The 21,746-nt window shown below is 39.6% G+C and overlaps 2 protein-coding genes across 2 annotated transcripts; one reads left to right on the plus strand and one right to left on the minus strand.

Annotated features, from left to right (window-relative positions):
* Positions 1 to 40: 40 nt before the first annotated feature.
* Positions 41 to 9,119, minus strand: utp25 (UTP25 small subunit processor component). Its single transcript, XM_030391553.1, has 12 exons — positions 8,636 to 9,119; positions 7,271 to 7,310; positions 6,979 to 7,162; positions 6,668 to 6,892; positions 6,414 to 6,502; positions 5,912 to 6,322; positions 5,315 to 5,531; positions 5,026 to 5,228; positions 4,720 to 4,902; positions 4,312 to 4,421; positions 2,338 to 2,583; positions 41 to 857 (listed from the first exon to the last, which is right to left on the minus strand). The coding sequence occupies exons 1-12, from the start codon at positions 8,734 to 8,736 to the stop codon at positions 602 to 604; spliced, it is 2,265 nt and encodes a 754-aa protein (XP_030247413.1). The 5' UTR covers positions 8,737 to 9,119; the 3' UTR covers positions 41 to 601.
* A 6,875-nt stretch (positions 9,120 to 15,994) lies between these two features.
* On the plus strand, positions 15,995 to 20,955 carry tmem151bb (transmembrane protein 151Bb). The gene is made up of 2 exons (XM_030391554.1): positions 15,995 to 16,631; positions 17,181 to 20,955. The coding sequence occupies exons 1-2, from the start codon at positions 16,554 to 16,556 to the stop codon at positions 18,588 to 18,590; spliced, it is 1,488 nt and encodes a 495-aa protein (XP_030247414.1). The 5' UTR covers positions 15,995 to 16,553; the 3' UTR covers positions 18,591 to 20,955.
* The last annotated feature ends 791 nt before the right edge of the window (positions 20,956 to 21,746 follow it).

A 21,746-nucleotide genomic window follows, 5' to 3' on the forward strand; every position in this document is an offset into this window, starting at 1 on the left:
ATAAGTACTGAACAAACAAACATGGGTTAGACATTTCGGGTCAACTTCGAACAATTTTGTATTAATGACACCACCATACAAATTCATGTTGATCATTATGTAGCACTTTAGGAACATTTAAGCACTTTCAGCTATAGGTACAAAAATGTAAACTTAAAAAATAGGCAAGATAATCAAATAGTAAAATATCTCTACTGTATTCTGAATCTGTAAACGAACATTCAACTACTGCATGATAGTTTTACAACATCTTATCACAGTGATCATGCTTACAAATACCCTAAAGTGTTTTATTATCTCTTCACTTTCTGGCTTAATGTTTCTTGATGACTTTCATCTGTAACCCATAAAACAAACCTGATAAGCATGTTTTCAAACAATAACATATTCCTTGGCATATGTACAGGTGAATGTAACACTGTCCAAATTTAATGGAAAGCATATTGTGCGTTTTGAAGTGGCACACTACTCTGTGAAGGCACTCCACATCCACCAGACCTGCATTCAACACCCTTTGAACATTGTCAATTCAGACTCCTCCTACTGAATTTATGTACAGAGGATATCTACCACAGTCTCTTTTTGCCTGTCGAACTCCCCATCAGGAGGCTTTATCCTCCCCACCTGTAATAAAAAGGTGAACAGTCTTGTTGGAGTGCAGCATCTGTCCAGTTCGCTGGGCTCCAGTAATGGCGGCTAGCTTGTGGGCATCATAGCGGGAGTAGAGGGCAGTACAGGTCCAGCTGGCCTCCTCCCCCTGACCCCCCGCTGCCAGCATGTTACAGACCTCACTGTAGAAGTGGGGGAAGGAGGGCAATCCATAAAATATCAGGTTCTGGATCCCTTTGATGGTGTACCTTAATAAAAAGAAGTCTGATATCAGAGTTTCTGCAGGGCTCAGGACAATTTGCTTATTACATAAAATGTAATACCTATTACGCAAACCTTCTAGTCAGGCAGAGAATGAAGTATGATGGGAAACCAGTGAGGACGATACAGATATCTATTATCTTATCACATTTTTTCAGTACCTCCAGTCATATATAATCATTCCTGTTACACTGTCCATATTACCACTACCACACCACCATTGCCTATAGCCCATAAGAAACAAACCAAACACTGGCTCTAGAGAGGCCCTTTCTTTTTCCAGCTATTGGCATCCACTGTTGGTGAGGGGGACGTAAGGGGGTTTAATATTCATTACAATCTTCAACGTTGCCATAACATGCCACAAAATCCTAAACACTGGATCTTTAGACTGTGTTTTTTTAAAAAAAACCTACAGAATAAAAGTTAAAGGGACAGTGTGTAATATATCAAGTATTTAGCACCATCTAGCTGTGAGGTTCTACATTGCAACACTCCTTTGCTCACCCCTCCCATTCTGAAGACGTTTGAGACGTTCCGGAAGCTACGGTGGCCCTGACAGACAAGAAACTTATTTTCAAAGTATGGAGTCTTTCCCAACCGCGTTGAGTATTTCTACTGATTCAAGTAATGAGGTAACCCTTCTCCTGTGGCGTGGCATAAGTGTAGTCTTCCATTTATAAAACAAAAATTGCAGGCTTTTTAAATTTTCCGGGGCAGTGATGAGCGCTTTCGCTGAGCTCCCTCTCAGTTCCGCAGTCAAGCTGGCTCTGAGCGAAAACGCGTTTACCCTTACTACGTAGTACCACGTAATGCTTTGTGTCCCTCTCGGCAGTCCATTGTTTTTTTAAAACCGGAAAGACATGGTGGCCTCCATAGAGCTTGCCCATGCTATGTATATTCAGATAGGTAATTCTTCGCTTAGGAAGATAAGTCAGATTGTTGGCAGAGGTAATTGTACACCAATGAGGACTTACTTATGAATGAAGACGTTGATTTGAGTTAATAATATACTTAAATCGTTACACACTGTCCCTTTAAATTACGTTTTCATCTTGTGGTGACATTAATGAGCTAGAGATAAGGGCATGACTCTTTACAAAAAAACAGCTAAAGTCAGAGGTCTAACTTTTGAACTTTGTAAAAAGAATCACACCCATTTCCTCTGTGTGCTATAGCAACTGGTGATATGTTGACTCTTAAAAAAGTAATAAAGATAACTTTCTTTGAACCCTTGACTGTTGGCAAGTCGGCATGGAAGTGACTTAATCAACATCAAGAGAATATTTACTTTAAGTAAAACTCCTACGGTTGTAAAGTCTCAGTTTGATCGACCCCACTGTGTCCCTTTAGTAACTGAATGACCCTGTACTTTAACTGTTTAGGGAAAAGACAAAATCCTCCTCAAATTAATCAAAGATCCCAACACATGAGGGACCACCTGATGGAACATTACACAGAACTGACCTCTTGTAGAAGTGGAAGCGTTCAGTAAAGAGCAGGAACTGTTTATCCCCTTTCTGGAAGAAGTGCCTGGCTCTGGACACCTCCGACTTGCTGGAGTACTCGCAGATGCTGGCAAAGTTGATTTCCTCTTTCTTCATGTGATTTCGTAGCCGGACGTAGTCGAAGTAAGATGGGATGTAGATCAGCGTGTGGGACATAATGGAGTCCCTGTATTGCGGCAGTACTTTATCTAAAAAGAACTGAAATCTACAGGCGGGGTGGGGAACAGTGGAGATAAAACAGCTTTAAATGTTGTCAGGATCAAACAACCATTCTCAAGAGTTCTTGAGCTGTTGCATACATTACAATCTACTTTTTATTCACTTGAAATAGTAAACCAATGTGCAAGAAACATAAAAACAACTTTCTGATAATTAAAAAATCACCTCATAAGAATTAAAAACAATTTAAACGACTGGGAGAACTGATTTGTATAAAAAACAAAAAGAGCCGCATAACCAAAATAAGAAATTCTGTGAGAGATATAAATGTGAATACAGTGTTGCACGGTAAACCGATACTAGAAAGGTACCGCAATACCCAGCCGTTAAAAACAATACTTTTTCACAATTTATTAGTATCGGTACTTTATGAACTTAGTGCGACAGCGGGGCGGCGTGTCTGTGTGCAGCTTTTTTCTGCTTATGGAAATATTTCGCCATCGTTGCCGACAGTAAGAGCAAGCCCACGGACACCACAAAGCCCGTCTGTAAACGACTCTTTAAATCCACAATGACCAAGGGAGTAAACACGTCCAACTAAACATCTAGCCGACAGACATGCGGACTTGTTCAAAGAGTTCAAAGAGCTGCAGGTTAGCCATAGATGACATAAATATCCCTCGGATGGAGGTCAAGCGAGTTTTTTTTTTGTGACAAGCAAACTTTTTTTTTACCATCAGAGTTGCACGAGGCAGACAGTGCGATGTGGTTCCACACATCTCTGTATGCAAACACAACGTTCACACTGGTAACATGAACCTTACCATAACATGCGCTGGTGTTCACAAGTATGCTGATCAACAACACCACTAAGTCAATCAGTACTAGTAATATAATCATAGCATGTCCATTTTTGTCAATAATTTATAATACATATTGTAACTTATATTATTAGAATATGGCCTGATTAGCACAGACCTCCACCATGTCTGGGTCATTTGTGTTGTACTTTAGAGCACTAATGTAGTTGCAGGCTACTTTATCATCATGAAATGCAAATTGCAAAATTCCCCTTTGTGCAATGAAAAAAGTATTATCTTATTTTATGAATTGCCAGACTTACAGTAAATGTCATTTATGTTCATTATTTTAATGCTGAATTAAATTGTAGTTACGGTGCTGTTAATTTGTTTCTACTATGGAAAATCAGGTTATTTGATAATCTCTGAGAGCAAACAAGACAAATGAACAAAACAAGAAGACACTTGTCTTCTTTGATACAGAGATGCTTGTAACCACATTGGCAGCTAAGTTAAACAGCTGCATAATCATTTCATTGTTGTTCTAACAGGTTAAGTAGCTAAAAAAATTGTTTGTTTTTTTATTTTGACTGTGTTTTAATAAAAAGAAATAAATCATTTTAAGTTTCACATTCTGACATCTAATATTTTATTCCATTACTTTTGATGATGTTTTAGTTTTCCGCCGTGGTATCGTTTCAGTATCGGTATCGAGATATTTTAGGCAGGTATCGTACCGAAGTCATATTTTTGGTATCGTGACAACACTATGTGAATACATTCAGGAAGACTGTATACTGTAAGTGCATATGTTTTCATGGGAAAGGAAGAATAAGAAAGTCAAGTTTGTTATCTCAAATCTCAGACTCCCGGGACGAGATGTGAATGGCGACATCATATTTCCCCCAAAAGCATTTAAAACCACCTTGCCTATCTTAGAGAGTTGGCGATTGGCACCTGTGGGAGAGCCTTACCGAGCATCATGGTCCATGAAGCTGTCAGAGGGGAACATCTGAAACACGTGAGGCAGCTGAACCAGAACCTGGCAGATGGAACCTGTTTTTGGCATGTTTTTAGTGGCAACCTGGGCCAAAAAACAGAGAGAGAATTGCCATTTAAATGAAAAAACCCCCACATTGAATGGCAATGAAAAAACCCTGGTTAAGCTTGTTTTTACACTCTTGATCTGAAAAAGTCTAACCAGAGCTTTTCTGGGATATCCAGCTGACCACAGTAAACAACTTAGTGTGGCCATCACTCCAACCACTGAGGATTTACTCAATCTGTGAGATCATTTCTGCCTCTTAGTCATGTGTACGACCAAACCACAGTCTGTACTGAATGCTTAGTCCGAGGAGTGGGCATAATAGTGTGTAATGTACCTGTCCACGGTAGTTGGCACAGTGCTTGGTGAGGATGTTGTTGATCTGTGGGTCCTGGATGGAGCTGAACACCAGTGTCTGACGGTAGTGTTTGGCCCAGTTGTTCAGGTTCCACATCCTCACCCTGGAGAAGTCCACTCCATGGGAGTCCAGGGGCTGTAGGTTCATGTGCTTAATCACATGCTGTAGAGGGAATGGACCATGTGATTTTACATAAGACAGTGTTTACCCGCATGCTACAGTTTATATACAAAAAATTATATTATTAAACAGCAGATGGTGCCATTATCAATCAGGTGTGTGTACCAAGAGGTGTTCCCAGTTCTGCATGAGGAAGACATCTGCCTGGTCCATCACCAGTAGCTCAATGGAGGAGAGAAAATCAAAGTCTCTCTTTTTCTCTCCCTCTGCTCCCAGCAGTGTACGGAGGCCCAGTGGAGACGCAATGATGATGTCTGATGAGTAAAAGGGAGAGTACAGACGCATGCTGCTCCTCACTATGGAGATGCCTGGTGAGGAGAGAGGACAAGGTGTCAGACAGAAAGACTTAGGATGTCATCCAAAATTGGGCTGACTTGTTTTTGTTAAACCATACCTATCCTGAAGTGATCATCCACGTTGCCTGAGAAGATGGCACTGTAATCTTCTGGTCTCTGCAGATTAGACGGCTTGTCTTCTGCCCCCTCTCCAAACTCTTCCTTAAACCTCTTCTTGTTGTTGACCACTATCTTCCTGCCTTTGGTCTCCAGGAGGCTGATGAGCGTCTGGATGACTCGCAGAGCTCCCCCTCGGAATGGAACGAGAATCAGGGCCTGACACATTCAGAACAATTGTTACACTAGAGCAGGAAGAAAAATATCTAATATGTGTTTTGTCATGATAGCATTAATTAACCAGACAACATAAATAACGAGGGGAATCTAGAGAGATTCTAGATGAAATAACATGTATCAAATGTGATGAAGCCTGAGACAGCTGCAGAGAACATCAAATTCAAAGCATTTGCATCTAATTCAACCAGTGTACTCTTGGTACTTGAGACTAAGACAGGGAGAATGAGAATTCAAAAATGTGTACTTCACAAGACAAACTCAATTAATTACTACTGTATTACTACAAATGGTGGTAATGTTTAGAAATGTGAAAAAAAGGCTCTGTTAAGCAGCAAGATATAATATATCCAGTACTTTACCTTGGGCCTGGTGATTCCTTGGTCTCTGGGCTCGTCCTGGGGCTCAGCTCCAGCCTTAGCCTGAGTTTTCTGCTCTCTTAGCTGCGCATTGTGAGCCAGGACCTGCGAGTTGGCCTTAAGCACGTGATTGAGAATGTGGAGGCAGTATGCAGATCGAACCTGAGGGCCCTGGTTCAGAGGACAGCTTTCTGGGTGGTAGAGGTCCTTGTAGGAGCCCATAAGAGCTAGTAATTCTAGCTGTAAGGGGCTGATCTCTTCAGCCACCCCCTTAGCATCAGAGGCCTGGTTCAGATCCTTCCAGCGAGTCTCCAGAAGTTTGTGGAAAAGTGGAAGGTTTGTGTCTTTTTGTGGGCCGATGGATCCAAACTTCTCCAGGGGATGGGAGCAGAGTAAAGTGCCCAATTTTGGCCACTAAATGTGGGAAAAAGCAGAGATAGTCAAGTGAAAGAAAAAAATGGAAAAAACACACACATAAAAAAAAAAAAAAAAGTGCAGTTAATACCATGATCTGAGCCTTGGCTTTGCTGCCAGATGTGATCTTTTGCACATCCTCTTCAACAAGTTCTGTGTCCAAATGCTGTAAAAACATGTCTGCACAAACAGAAAAAAAAACACTTGAGTCAAATCATATTCTGAAATGTACATTTGGAAACTAAAATGACATAAAACACATCTCCTAATTCTCCTATAAGTAAGGGATGTTGGGTGATCTATTGTTACGAGAAAAACTTGTATTTTTAGCTTCTTTTTTCTTACCTTTGCCGTTTTCATGCTCGGCAGTGCTGTTAGTGTCCTCTGGTCCTCCTTCGTCTATGAAGTTGGTCTCCAGACAGAACTGAGACTCATTCTCCTTGTCTATGAACTCCTCTGCTCCGGGGTCTTTCTCCTCTCCATCTACTACTTCTGCATCTTCTGGTTCTTCCTCTCCACCTTCTTCTTCCTCACCACTCTCCCTGTCATCACCAACTCCATCATTGTCTCCTAAAGTAAAAAGCACAACCATATACAGGTGACTGCAATGTTTTTGTCTCTACTGCCCTCAGCGTGCTTGGCAATAAACAACTCACCTTCAGCAAGAAACTCCTCTTCCTCTTCCTCCTCATTGTCAGTGCTCTCCTCTTCACTCTGGTCATTACTGGTTGGTTGGCAGAGAGTTGAAAGAAGTTTTTGATAGGCTGTTTTCTGCTCTGGTTCCTCCTCTTCCTCCTCAAGCTCATCAGACTCATCATCAGAGTGTTCTGGGCTTGCTGGCTGTTACACAGGTGAGAACAAGACATCTTTCAATTTGATCATCAATCTCATATTGCATGAATGTGGCTTAATAACTTGTTCCATCAGGAATTGTACAGAGCTACTCACCAGTTCCACTATTTCAGTTCTTTCAGGTCGTGCACCGACTCTGTAAAAAAACACATGGGGAATGTAGCTACAGAGACAACAAGCATGCTTTGTAAAAATACAAACTGGAATTTTGCAGAAGGTCTTCACTGCTGGAAATATATCCCTTGCATAAAACTCGCCCATCTAAAACCTACCACAACCAGAATTCACTGTGCCGCACTGGACCACTACACACTCCTGATGATGGTTGGTGTACTGCGAGCTGAACAGTGCTTAAGTTTTGCTCATTGTCCATTTTTAAAACAAGAAACAATTTCATATTACATCTTAACATTGCACAAAAAAATGAAATGTGAAATAATTGTGGTTATTTCAGTTTGGTAAGAGGTCTCTCTCTCTCTCTCTCTCTGTCAATCCGACTATTCTATTTGTGTCAGTGGATGGAGACATACAAATTGTGGAACAGCAATCTGTAGTTGATGCATCAGCCCCGGAGACTGCCAGATGACTTTAGATTTTTTTTTTCCATTTGGCAGATTTTCACCAGTAAAACAGCAGGGGGCTTTGGGTTCGGGCAAAATGGAAAGAAGTTTACCATTGTTCAGTTTCATTAACATTTTAGCAATACAAAGCTGGTTGAAAATACACAAACTTATTCCAGAGACTAATCTAACAAAGGTCTCTGGCTGGGCTGTTTGTTGACCGGTTCATATTATAGTACGTAGTAAAGCTCTGAGCTTTTTGCACATGACAATTAGGGTATGAGTTGGGGTTAACAGAGGAAGCATGCCCATGAAAGTGTTGAGGACGGCCATGTCTACAACAAAATCCCTTGTAAGACTCATCCGACATAAGTATTCCTAGAAATGAGCATCAGGTCTATCACCTTTCTTCTTGTTTTATAGTTGCTGATTCATATGGAGGATGATGTGCAGTGCAGCTTACAGTCAATATTATGGATGTGTAATGGATAAAACACAGGGTAAGGGATTAATGATGTATCTGCTATGCGTACGACTACTTTAAAAGTTTGTTACTGGTACTTTTTGCACTCTCTCTGCTACAAGCCCCTTTGCTAATGGACAGGCTAGTATCTGCAGTTATACAGGAGCACAGCACACCTGACATACAGTTGCAATGTAACTGTGATTTTATAAGACACCTTCAGAATCCTTGAAAAAATAGGTTACTGTCTTAAGGAGCCGTGTCATTACTTTGTGATGTTCATTCAAACAGCATTAAATGTACATTTCACTAACATCATTATAGCTAACACAGGCTACCCACTGTGAGCAGGGCTGAATGTTACTCAGCTAATTTGCTAACATAAAAAGTAGCTTAATTGTTCCTTTAGGAAAAGCCGGAGTGTGTTGTACTGCTTACACATCGTGGAATGGATGCTCCTCTCCAAACTCCTTCAAGTGTTTCTTCTGTTTCTTGGATAAATTAGTGAAAAGCTGCTTATTCTGGCTTCTTTTCCCCATGTTGACACTATGCTACACGTGTGGTCGTCCAGCTTCTTTGGTGGTTGTAGCGACTTAGTAAAGGTATCACTGCCCCCTACAGGCCCGGGGGACAACTACAAGGTTGCAGTTCGCTTCTGCTCGGTGCCATGAAGGGATTTATGCTCCTAACTGTACATTAGAGGGATACGCTTGTTGAAGGTTTTTTTAGATATATATGAATATTATTAATCTTAATAACAGAGTCAGGGTCTTTAAAAAAAAAAATCCCATCCAGGACATTGCTAAAAAAATTGCTTCCTGACCAAGGCTCATAACATCAGCAGAGACACCTCCCAGCTCCACCATGGACTGTTCTCACTGCTGGACTCTGGAAAGAGGTTCTGCAGCCTTCGAAGTAGAACAGCCAGGTTCTATTCTTCCTAAAAAAAAAAATAAAAAAAATAAAATGAAAATAAGCCATATTACTGTTGAACTCAAAATAAAATCCTTCCATCCTGCCTTACACACACATCCACACAGGACTGCTTCACTGGACTGTGCAATATAATATAACGATACACGTGTGCAATATATTTCATACTTTATATGGTAATGTATGTTTATCTTATTTGTTTTATAAATAGATACTTGCTGCTGTTTTATCCTGTACTATGCTGAGCCATTTGCAATTACATTTCATTCCAATCTGCATTGTAAGGTGCAATTTGAACGATAAGAATGAAAGTCTAAGTCTAGGTCTATTCAACTGTAATAATCAAAAAAAGATACAAGAATAAAATTAAAATCACATAATTAAAGAATATTACACTAAATTAGGGCAATCCTTAAGTAGAGACACATGTCTCTGAACCCCTCATCCTTTTTGCTATGAAAAAAAGAAAAGAAATGGGCTTTCATGCTGAGGAAGAATCTTTTCTTTCTATAACAAAGTAAAACATCCGCTCTGTTTGCTGAAATGCAGGAGCAGTTTGTTGGGGCATAGACATCCCATGGGTTCCTTTGTGAAGAAGAAGTAAGATAATGTATGTAATGTGGCAGAAACTCGTGACAACTGAATTACTAATCACTTAATCATCAGTTACTCTTTTTGTGCGCTGTCCAGTAAAGTGACACATATCACCGAAACGTTTGAGTGGCAGGTTCAAAGTGAGGTCTGTCAGGTGAGGCTTTCAGTGGCACTGCTGCTACAGAATATGACTTAGATGTGAATGATTATGTGGTCTGAATAAATGATTCAAATATTTTTTGAGGATCCTGCCTTCTCTGGTTTGTTATTATGAAACAAATTGTAACTTCCGGGGAAACCTCAGAAGCTACTTGTCAAGATTCTGCAATAATGAGGGATGACTTAGTAACTACCCAGTATTACATTTCACTTTACTCGATGGGGCACAAAAAGAGTACCTTGTGATATAGTAATTAGAAATAAACGAGTCGTCACAATCAGTGGCCTATTTATCAAGAACCACTTATGAAGCATGCGGTCAGTTTGTTGATTGACAGATATTTATGAACTAGTCATTACCAGGGCTCCAATTAGCTCAGTTGGTAGAGCGGACGTCCCATATACAGAGGCTTTGTCCTCACTGTGGCATCCCTGAGGTCGAGTCCTGGCCTGGGGCCCCTTGCTGCATGTCACTCCCCCTCTCTCTCGTCCTGTTTCCTGTCATGTCTTCAGCTGTTCTATCAATAAAAGCCAAAAAATTATACTTGAAAAAAACAACCAAAAAAAATAGACATTACAACATGTTTTATCAGTATAACATCTCCCAGTGTTCAAATAACTCAGAATTATCTTTTGTACTCGATTCACAGTTATTCAGGAATTACTCATTAAGGATTCATTTATCAGCAAGTCATTCCTGATTGACTTCTTGCTCGCTCCTGAGTAGCTTCTCACGTCTGTAGTCTGTCTGCTGTTTGAAATCTAACCTCGATCAATTATTGAACACATGAGTATCGATTTACTGTTTGCCTGCTTTAGCTGTTACCATGGCACAAGCTCATCTATTATTAACAGTTTGGGTGTCTAGTTTTTCTACTCAGGGTATTTTCAGCTCATTTTGACAAGTCAATGGGGATATTATTGTTTGATAATTGCGGACCACTATGGCTTAGGCTGAAAGAGCGTGTCTCGCTTTTCTGATTGGGCTGTGAAACATGTGAAGACATCTTTGTATTTCAATGGAGGGGCCAAAACTGAAACAGGAGAAAGAAAAGGCTGGGAAAACAGTCCGGTTCAGAGTTGCATCTGCCAACAGCGGCCGGGTCTTGGCGGAGGTGTTCAAGGATGAAACGGCCTGGTGCGGCTCTGTGTCGGACTCTGTGGACTCAGACTGCACCAGCATCCCAGAGGCAGAGCAGGGGGGCCCACCTCCCCCCAGCGAGGCCAACAGCCATCTGAATGGTCTGCTGGTTAAAACTGGTCAGGACGAGAACGGCTGTGAACCTGATGACCTGCTTTTGTACGCCAGTGCCAAGAGAGAGATGCTCTTCAGCAACAAACGGATCAATATCTGCAGCAAGAATGGGACCATACGAGGAGTGAGGAACAAAGTGAGCGCAGGCCAAGTGCTTTTCAACAACCTCTCCAACATGTACTCTGTATGTAGCTCAACATTTTACCTCGTTATCTGTATGGTTGTGTTTTTATTTGGGGGGAAAACATGTTTCTTTCCATGTGGCCATCTTAGATTTGAATATTATCAAGAACCACGAATATCTGTGCTAGAGCCCGACTAATATATATCAGTTTGTTGATATCATTACAGATATATTGCTATCAGCATATATACTGTCAAATATGTGCCAACTTTTCTCTTACATATTATTGCAGAAATATGCTTAGGATAACTTATGATTATTAATTTTCCAGTTAATTTGACTGTTTCTGTGCACTTGTGTCATTTAGACACTAAGGTTTATTGTTAAACTTTATAATGTCCTGCCTTCATACATTTTGTCACAAGTGTTCAATGACAACATTTTAGGGATCAATACAAAAATGCATGAATATTGGCTAAAATATTGATATCAGAAATTTTGGTTCACTAGGATTGCCATCAGCTCCAGAAATCGACTATCTGTCGGGCTCTGCTCTGTACACAGAACTGACCTTGGTGAGGTCATGGGGCTTGTCTTGTCATAACCTTTACTCTCTTTCCCTTTAAGGGTTCTCTTCATCATCAGAAAAGGAGACCCTGGGAAAAGGAGTAAACAGTTTGTATGTAGCAGTTTCACACACTGTGGTCAACAAGAAGATGTAGCCCTGTGGCTGAAGATTGTCTTGCAATTTGACCTTCACCAGGACTCACTCAATTGAACCAACTGACAGTTAAAAGAAAATCTTCCGTTTCTTCTTTTACGACGACTTTAAAATGACTGCAGCGCAACTGAATAACAGTGGACCAGTCTGTTCATGTCATATGTTTCAGATTCCTCTCCCCAATGAGGATGTATTATATAACTCTGTGTAATGTAATTGTAAGAAAATAAAATTGTTTTTAAATTTCCTATATTTATCAACGTTTGAAACGTCTCATGTGAACCATATCTGAAAATGTAACAGAGCAGTTAAAGCAACAACATGTAACTTCCTGTAGAAAGATAGTGGATGATGCTTTGACTTGGTGTCTGAACTTGCCTGGTGTTGGAACTTAAACAAAAAACTACGCTAGTTTTACACAACATGTTTTTTTTTGTTTGTTTTTTTTTAAGATTTTTGCATTTTTTTTTGTTCTAAATAAGTATAATTGTGACCCAGATTTTCATATGATTTTGATATTTAATAGAGTTTCTTGTGGGCTCAAAGCTGGATTATGTGAACATGCGTGTTTTTCTAAGTACCTTTTTTTAATGTTTGTATTAGATTGGATGTGCTTAATAATATTACTTATCCATAATTCCATGTATAAATAGTAACTACCTAAACATTCCTTTAAAGGAGGTGCACATACTTTTTTCTCATGCTCTATTGCAGTAGATGTTATGTTTGTTATAGGCTTACTGGTTTCTGTTGCTGCTTTGTTTGTTACATATATTAAATAATAAGAATAGTTTTGGAAAAAACACCGCATAACATTATTACATACGTGGTCGTATCCATATTTAACACCGAAAGCTTTAATGGAAAGGCTGTCCTTTTCTTCTTCTCACTTTGTTGACTCCATAAGATACTGTAGCCCACAGCTTCCAAAATTGTTCATGTGCGAAGTACTGTAGATCACTGCTGTTATCTAGTTCACTCCAGTTTCTGTCAAACACCTAACATGAAAAGGAAGAGATATTCATTCATTATCTTGTTTGTGATGTTCATTCATCACAAACAAGACATTCCAGGCACTTTTCATAAGTTTTTTTTGTTATCATCAGATATTCACTCTTATTCAGTGAGAGGTCTGAAGAATTTTCATTTACCTCTTTGTCGTACATCCAGGCATAAATCCTTCATCAAATTCCATGGACCCCGACTCTGGAACCTTTTAGATAGGTCTCTTAAGCTTATATCATCCTACAAAATGTTTAGGACTAGACTGGTGAGGTATCTTCTATCCAGGCAAAATAATACTCATGTCTAGTATAACTGAACTGAATTTGTAATTTTATGGATATTTCTCACTCTATGTTTATTTGTTTATTGTGTCTTTTCTATGTTTCTTTCCTTTTTTTGCTTTTTTTTTCTTCTTTTCTTTTTTATTAGTTAATCTCTTTTAGTGATTTTGTATTGAGGGGGAGGATTTTATATAAGCCCTTTGGGCTTCTTTTCCTCTCCTGCACAAATATTTGCCTTTGTATTATGAAGTATGATTCTGTGTTTTTTTTTTTTTTTAATCATTGTGCATATGAATAAAAAATAAATAAATAAATAAGAAAGTGAAGGTTTCAACACTTTCTAGCACAAATTATGCTGGAGGTGTCTCTTAAGGCCCCATTCAGACACAAACACTTAAAGTGATGTTAAGTGATTTTAAGGTATTCTCTTGATTGAGCTCTGCTAGAGCCTGTAAAGCTAGAATTCGGGATGCTGACCATGAAGGATGATATATTATACAATTTAAATGTATAATTAATTAAAATTTTATTAGGTTAATAATTAAAGGTTAGGTTAAATTATTTTTCTCTTAAAAAAAACAATGAAATTCTTTATAAACCATTTATCAAAGTTTCAACTGATGTTTATAATACTTTGTAAATGGTTAATAAATAATGTCTAGTTAATTTATAAACATTATTTGGATGGTCATTTTAAAGTTTATAAAGTTTTGCTTAATAAATTGTTTATAAAGCATTTCATTATTTGGTGAGAGTGATATAACTGGGTGGTTCTTTGAAATCGGTGCTCTTTAAGCCCCCCAGGCTCACTTAAAAGTTTTCAAATTGAAATAGACCACCAAAATTATGTTTAAATCTTATGAATTAATTAATTAATCAATCAATTAATTCATGAATTAGTTCATTGATTCATTCATTCATTCATTCGTTCATTCATTCATGTACTGCAAAAGAAATTAAAATATTAATTGCATTTCTTAGAAAAATGGTCAGTGTTTCTTTATAATACAAGCTTTTTCTAATGTCCTCATTGACCATTCTTACCTTTTCAGTGAAAATTACCCCGCAACATGACACCATAATAAATAGCTAAAAACTTAAATCCCGTCACATGTTATAACAGGGTTGAATAGTTGTGATGTAGTTCAAAATGTGACTCTTTTGTGATAGATGTTTATTAATTTGTATTATATTAAATCCATAAATTAATTCTGAATTATATTTTTGGATAAACATTTTCAGTAAAACTGACCCTGCAAAACTGACCCTGCAGAATCAGCAGCAGAAAGGCAGAGGGAGCAGAGGGCATGAAGGAATGCTGACCCAGAGAGGACGGAAAGACAGCTCAGGAGTGAGCACCAGAGATGGAGAAGGGACTGTGAGGGAGGGAAAAATAAGAAATCAGTGAACTGACTGGTACAACTCAACAACAGATGTGCAAGATGTGGAGGGATGAGGAAAAAAAGACAAAAGAAAAGAGAGGAAGGTTAGAAGAACGTTAACACCCCTCCACAAAGTCCTGATGATCAGTTTGCAGAGTTATCCAGTTCAAGGTCATCAAGGTCAGAGAAATGATGTGCAAGATCAAAAGGTAGTTTGTGTGTCCGTGTGTGTGTGTGTGTGTGTGTGCGTGTGTGTCCGTGTGTGTTTTTTATATTGATGATAGTTTGTACTTTTTTATGAGTTAATCTTATTCTAGGGATAGGGTCGAACATAAGGAGGGTTAAAAAAAAATCCCGGGGAGCAAGAGACAAACTGTACAAAGACATTAAACAACTCAAAAAAGATCTCAAAGTACAAAATGAGGCTCCAGCGCTTGGCTAAAAATAAGGAACCCCAAGAACCAAAGTCAGTTAGCTGGTCAGGAACTGCCACGTTAGCAGCAGAATCAAAAAGACTTTACTGTTCCATGAGAAAACTATCAACCAAAGTTTGATTAACTATAAATTCATGAATGAATGAAGTACAATCCAGAAAAAAGTTAGAATTAGCTCCACCTTCACCAGCTACAACATTTCAGTGCTAACTTTAGTGAGAACTGGTTAGGGCCCATTCATTATTGATTCAAATTTTGATTATTTCCCCTATTAATTGTTTGATTGTTTTATCTATAAAACATCGGGACATTCTTTAATGGAAATGTTTTATTGATCACAATTCCGTAAAGCCTGACGTGATGTTGTCCAACCAACTGTCCAAAACACAAATTATACTATAAACCAAAGAAAAACAGCAGGCTGTGGAGCATGGTCATTTGTGCTTAAAAATACTTTATCAAATGGTCCACTCTATGGTGTGCTTGTGCTTATCTCACACTTTGAATGCAGGACCCTCTTGTAGTTGAGTATTTCTACATTCTGGTACTGCTATTACCTGACTTGATATCCCCCATGACTGCACACTTGTATCACATAAAACATTTTTTCGGAACTTCTCAAAACCATGGTTATTTCTGAGCATGAAGTGGATCAATGATTACTGAATGTCTTGCTGATTTTGATGAGTTTAAGAAACAAGTTTATCCAAAATTAAAAATTCAGTCTTTATCTTTTCCCTCTCTGGCTGATGGAAACACAACAACACTCTTGGCTTTTAGTGACATATTACCTGATCAAACGACCCGTTCTTTTACTGATTTTATTTAGGATTATAGTGATAATGCACCACCACCAAGAGTCTCCTGAGCACCCGTCTGTATTCGTAAAGATATTATCTTCAGCGCCACAGCATCACCTGACCTGCACAGAATCGAGCGTCAGCTTTTGGGTGGACTTTCCCTTTAAGTGACAGATTTATGCAACAACATCTCACCGTACACCTGCCTCAGTCAGCACCATGGACAGCGGACCTGCCAGCTCTGTGTGGAGCGCTCACCGCACCATCACCTCCTGACAACCACAGCGCGGGGCGCGAGGGGCAGGGCACGCTCCTTTTGTCAGGACAATCAGGCTCATACACAATAATCCACGGTCATGTTACTGCGGCACTGACAGCTACACCGTAGAAGGCAGGATGCGGGCTTCCCACTAGACACCCCCTCCGTCTTTTTCTTGAATTTTCAGCCACCGGAAGGATCCCCTCCGTTCGGGTTTCACAGATAAACATGCCTCCGTCGACTCGTCTCGGGCTTTTCTTTGGGTGGAGTTGCTCTAAATGAGGACAGATGTTTTGCGCGTCTGACAAGTAGCTCGTCTCGCTTGAGGGACTCTGCAGAGCGAGGTAGTGAAATCTCTTCCCCTTCCTACTCCACGCCCTGTCATTATTATCCATCGCTGGCCAGCACCATGTCCCCTCCAGCATCGGCTGCGACGGCCAGTGAAAGCAGCACGACCACCGTCTTCGAGGAGGACACCAGGGAGGAGGTATGATTTGCATCGCTTAAATGAGCAAATGCATCTGAGCTCTGATGTGTAATATCTCTTGACGCAGGGCTTTAATGAACCCATGTGCACAGTGAGCAGGATGGAACACACTGCAGGTGAATTATTAGCCAGGGGGATGGTCTTACAAACGATCCCTTGTGTTCACACAGACACATTTTGATGATCTTGTAGCCTTCATTAATATTTCATAGTAAGATAGTTGGACACGTGCTTGGTTATGCTAGCATCCTGTTTTTATCATCTGCTCTAGAGGTCCAGTAGCTAATACCAGATAATATCTCCCCAACAGTTAAATAACATGTTCAAAGAGCTGACAGAGCTTCCACTGCTTGAAGGCTGATTGTCTTTACAAAGGAATTTGTAATGAGAGGGTGTTACTACCATGGTTGTATGAACCATTCATTAAATACTGTTGAAAAATGTTAATGTGCTGAAGATGTTGCAGTGATAAGTCAGTCGTGCAACCAGCAAGTAGGTAATACATGATATGGTAACATTTTTTGTTTTGTGTGTGCTTTGACTCAACAGCAAAGACCCCTGAAGCAGTCTCTGAGCAAGTCACTATGCCGTGAGAGCTTTTGGAAATGCCTGCTCCTGTCCATTCTCATGTATGGCTGCATGGGAGTGATGGTTTGGTGTCATGTCACCAAGGTGACCCGCTTCACCTTTGACAGTGCCTCAAAAGTGAAATCCATGATGTACCATGAAAGCCCCTGCACTGATGGCTATATCTACATCCCTCTGGCCCTGTTGGGCATGCTCTATTTGGTCTATCTTGTGGAATGCTGGCACTGTCATGTGAAGAATGAGCTGCAGCACAAAGTGGATGTAGAGGGAATCAGTGAGCGCATTCAAAGGATGCAGCAAGCGAAACCGTGCATCTGGTGGAAGGCCATCAGCTACCACTATGTTCGCCGAACACGACAAGTCACACGTTACCGAAATGGAGACGCTTACACCAGTACCCAGGTTTACCATGAACGTGTCAACACCCATGTGGCAGAAGCTGAATTTGACTACAGTCACTGTGGTGTGAAAGATGTTTCAAAACAGCTGCTGGGCTTAGAGAAGTCTGCTCTGACAAAGATGCGGTTCACCAAGTGCTTTAGTTTTGCCAACGTTGAGTCTGAGAATTCCTACCTGACACAACGAGCCCGCTTTTTCACTGACAATGAGGGCCTTGATGACTACATGGAAGCCAGGGAGGGCATGCACCTGAAAAACATTGACCTGAAGGAGTATGTCATGGTACTGTGTGATCCAGAGCGTCACCCCTGGTATCTGTCCCACTATGTCTTTTGGTTTGCCTCATTCCTCACTTTCTCCTGGCCTCTCAGAGTCTTCACAGAATATCACACTTCATATGTCCACTATCGTGTTGAGAAGCTCTTTGGGCATGATTACCTCCCTGTGACCCCATGTGACGAACGGCCATATTGGCGCCGCATCCCTCGTGTTAACACCATTGACAGTACAGAACTGGAATGGCACATTCGGTCCAATCAGCAGCTGGTGCCCAGTTACTCAGAGGCCGGCCTGATGGACCTTGCCCAGTGCCCCACCAGCTTCAGCGGGATACGTCAGAATTGCGAGCGTTGCCACAGAGCCATCAGCTGCTCCTCGGTGTTCTCCAGGAGCGCCCTCAGCATCTGTACTGGGGCCAGCTCCCGCATCCCCTTCAGCAGCAGTCGGTTCTCCTTGGCGCGACGCTATGGCTCCCAGCGCAGCTGCTTCTGGAGGAGCGGCAGCTTGGATGACCAGGAGAGTCCCAGCGAAAACACCCGCTGCCTATCAGAGCGCCACACCACAGACGATGAGGGACCCCCAGACTACGAGGATGCACTTTGCTACCCAGTGCTCATCGTTCACTGCAGCGAGAATTGCCACAACCACAGGTCTTTCCACAGAAATGGCTCCTGTGTGGAGACTTCCTTATGACTATGCAGTCACTGACAGCACACAGTGGCATATCTGTAGCATACAAACACTTTGGACACCAGAAACAACTTAATGTGAGATTCATGCTGTGTTGTCATTCGATTTGAAACAAATGAATGTGTGAATCACCAAAGCAATAACAGTGATTAAAGTGAAGAGACTCGAAACTGGTATCTGTGTGGCTAACAATGAAAACCAAGCAGACAAAGACTGTTACACTGTACATCATTGCCATAGCTCTCATATCTCATATCATACATATGAATTTGAAAATGAAGTTACCTCACAAGACATTTTCAGAAGCCACGGAAAAGATGGGCAGGTTGAGACATCTCATTCATTCAGTGAATTCTCGAAATCATAAAAACATCAGAGCTGACAAAGATGGAGGTTTTGTTTCATCATTAGGAATGGCAAGAAGGTTTTTTACAATATTAACCTACTTCTAATCACTGCAATAACTGTGAAAATAGAATCCATTTTCTCAAGTGAAATAGTAAAAGGAGGAATCTCAATCAAACCTGTCGCGCTTATGCATATCACAATGTTACACTGGTCAATATGGAAACCTCTGATCCAGAAGAAACCAATGAACTCTCAGATACTCTCACTTGCTGTTATACACATTTTTGATGTTTGAACATTTTCATTACTTATGTGAGGTGTCGTAATTTTACTTAATTTTGCTGAAATCAACATGCCTAAGCTATCTCTACTTCAGTTAGAGGCTTTCTGCATTTCCCAGAATGCCTTTGACAACTGCAAAAAAACAGCTATAAACTTATTTTTTAGCTGTGGGTTTTATGTCTTGGTGGAAAGTGACATAAAGATAGTTACAAACCTGTATTGTGGCTGCATTCCATTCTGGTCTATTGAGGCAACTATGGGATGGAGGATGTGGTATAACTGATGTGCTTCTTCTACAATGGATATCTCCATGTTTGACTGTTGACTGTTGGTGCTATATGGCAGCTCCAGAGAGAATCACACCTTTCTTTTCGATATTGATGGACTGACACTTAAGCCTGATGTTTACAGTTGATGCTTTTAAAGCATTTTGTCCTATAAACCTTCACTGTACATGTTGGAATTATCTCAATGTGATGCCACATCTACATATTTTAGGGTACTTGAAGGAAATAGGAAACCATTAGGGCTACGACTTACTCTTACTTTCATTACTGATTATTCTGTTGATTGTCTTTTCAAATAATCGAGTAGTTTTTGGTCTGTGGAACATCAAAAATGGTAAAAAATCTTGTCCTCAAATGACCTGTTTTGTCTAATACCAATAGGTTTCATAGGAATAAAAAAAAACTGAAAATTTTCAAACATCAGATAAAATACTGAGTATTTATATGAGCCACATTATGAAAAAATTAGCATCCATGATAATTTATGTATATTTTGTCTTAAATGTGACTTTTTTCTGTACTGCCACTACAAGCCCGCCAAACTACTGTGGTACCAACACACATACATGCCAATACATTAATCTTGTGCTCAGAAAAGACTGGGACAGGTTTACATTAAAATAACAATAGATTTGAACAGGTGAATGTGTAATAATACCGTCATTAAATCCACTATCAAATTTGCATGAGCCCCTTCTGCTAAAACAATGTGTTAAAAATGATGAAACATACCTGAATGTAAACCACCAGCATATATATGATATTCTGTAGAATATGTCCATTATGTGTCTGTGGTAAAGGAGTTGTGCTCCATTTTTCATTTGTAAAATGGTGATTTCGCTGTCCAGTGTATACTGTATATGCTCAGAGTGAAAGAGCACAGCACATACCATGTCACCATGTTTCCTGAACAGACTTTGGATGTCGACATTTGATGTATGTAGAGGACCTCTGACTCTTTTGAGTAGAGTTTACAGGCAGTATATGCAAGGATGTAAATGCACTTAGGGTTACACATGGACACCAAACACATTTTATAACGCTGAGTATTTTATAACTTCTAACAGGAACTTATTGTATGCATCCTAGCAAATAACATCTTGTGTTTTTACATTGTTTTCAATAATTTAGTGACACCAGTATTATGCACTTGAAGTGACACTAGTCATTATGAATTGTAGTGAAGCTGAATGTTGATGTAAATTCCCTTAAAGTAATAAAGTATTCACACTGATATACTGACAACTACTTAACTGCTCAGACATAAAACAACACACAACCAATGAAAGCTTCTTGTAAAATGTTTTAAATGTTCTTGTTGTCAATATAATCAAATGGGCTGTATAAATAACTTGATTACCTTTTAAAATATGTATTTAAATTTATCTTATGCTGGAAGAATAAAAGTTGCAATAAATGTGTGGGGCAAACCATTGAATATTTGAAACACATTGCTGGCTTGGATCCTCAAAATCGCTGGGAAAATCTGAGTGAGGAATGTGTTTACTGGAGGAGCTGCTTCATGGACACTAATGAATATTTTTCACAGACATTTTGGCATGTCACAGTAGGAAAAGCAAATGTGTAAATAATAAAATAGTGGGACACCTAAGTGGAACAGAGCCATTTATCAATCTTATTAGTAATACCTGCCTTTTACCTACTATGAAAAGTCAAAATATGTACTATGGAAAAGGCCCATATTCATTTTAACTTTTCTTTCTGGTGTGTCTCACTTTTGCGTTGAAATCTTTTTCTAAAACCCTTGCAGATAAATAAAAAAAATATTGGTTAAAATACATTTGAAATGAAATGTAAATGACCTTGTTGACAGTGGCACAATAATAAACTTAAAAAAAAGCTTACCCATTTACCTGGATGACAGCCAACATTAAAATAAATTGTAGTCTTTCTTTTCAATAAAAACAACTGATTACACTGTATGGAAAAAAAACCCCTGCAGTGATGCAAAGTTACTAAATACATTTACTCAATTACTCTCACCAAAATGCAACCTGTCTTTTTTTGTGAATGTATGTGAGTCAAACCTTCATGTGAAAGCATAATTACGACGAAAGAGGCACTTTTAAGATTTACCGTAGTTTTGTTTTTGGGTGAAACTCATTTTCAATCGGAATGCAACGGGCACTTTTACAATAGCATCAAAATAGCTATTTTTAAAACACTAAGAAGGGTCAGCACAACATGAAACTTGTTATTATTGTGCCACTGTCAACATGGT

The sequence above is a fragment of the Sparus aurata genome, chromosome 16 (genome assembly GCF_900880675.1).
Source record: "Sparus aurata chromosome 16, fSpaAur1.1, whole genome shotgun sequence".
NCBI lineage: Eukaryota > Metazoa > Chordata > Actinopteri > Spariformes > Sparidae > Sparus > Sparus aurata.

Excerpts from the sequence above, each read along its gene's own strand:
- tmem151bb (XM_030391554.1), top strand. The coding sequence starts at position 16,554 with ATGTCCCCTCCAGCATCGGCTGCGACGGCCAGTGAAAGCAGCACGACC. Across the intron at positions 16,632-17,180 it reads AGGAGGACACCAGGGAGGAG|CAAAGACCCCTGAAGCAGTC; the intron begins GTATGATTTGCA and ends TTGACTCAACAG.
- utp25 (XM_030391553.1), bottom strand. The coding sequence starts at position 8,736 with ATGGGGAAAAGAAGCCAGAATAAGCAGCTTTTCACTAATTTATCCAAG. Across the intron at positions 6,323-6,413 it reads AAGCCAAGGCTCAGATCATG|TGGCCAAAATTGGGCACTTT; the intron begins GTATTAACTGCA and ends TCCCACATTTAG. Across the intron at positions 2,584-4,311 it reads TTCATGGACCATGATGCTCG|ATTTCAGTTCTTTTTAGATA; the intron begins GTAAGGCTCTCC and ends CCCCGCCTGTAG.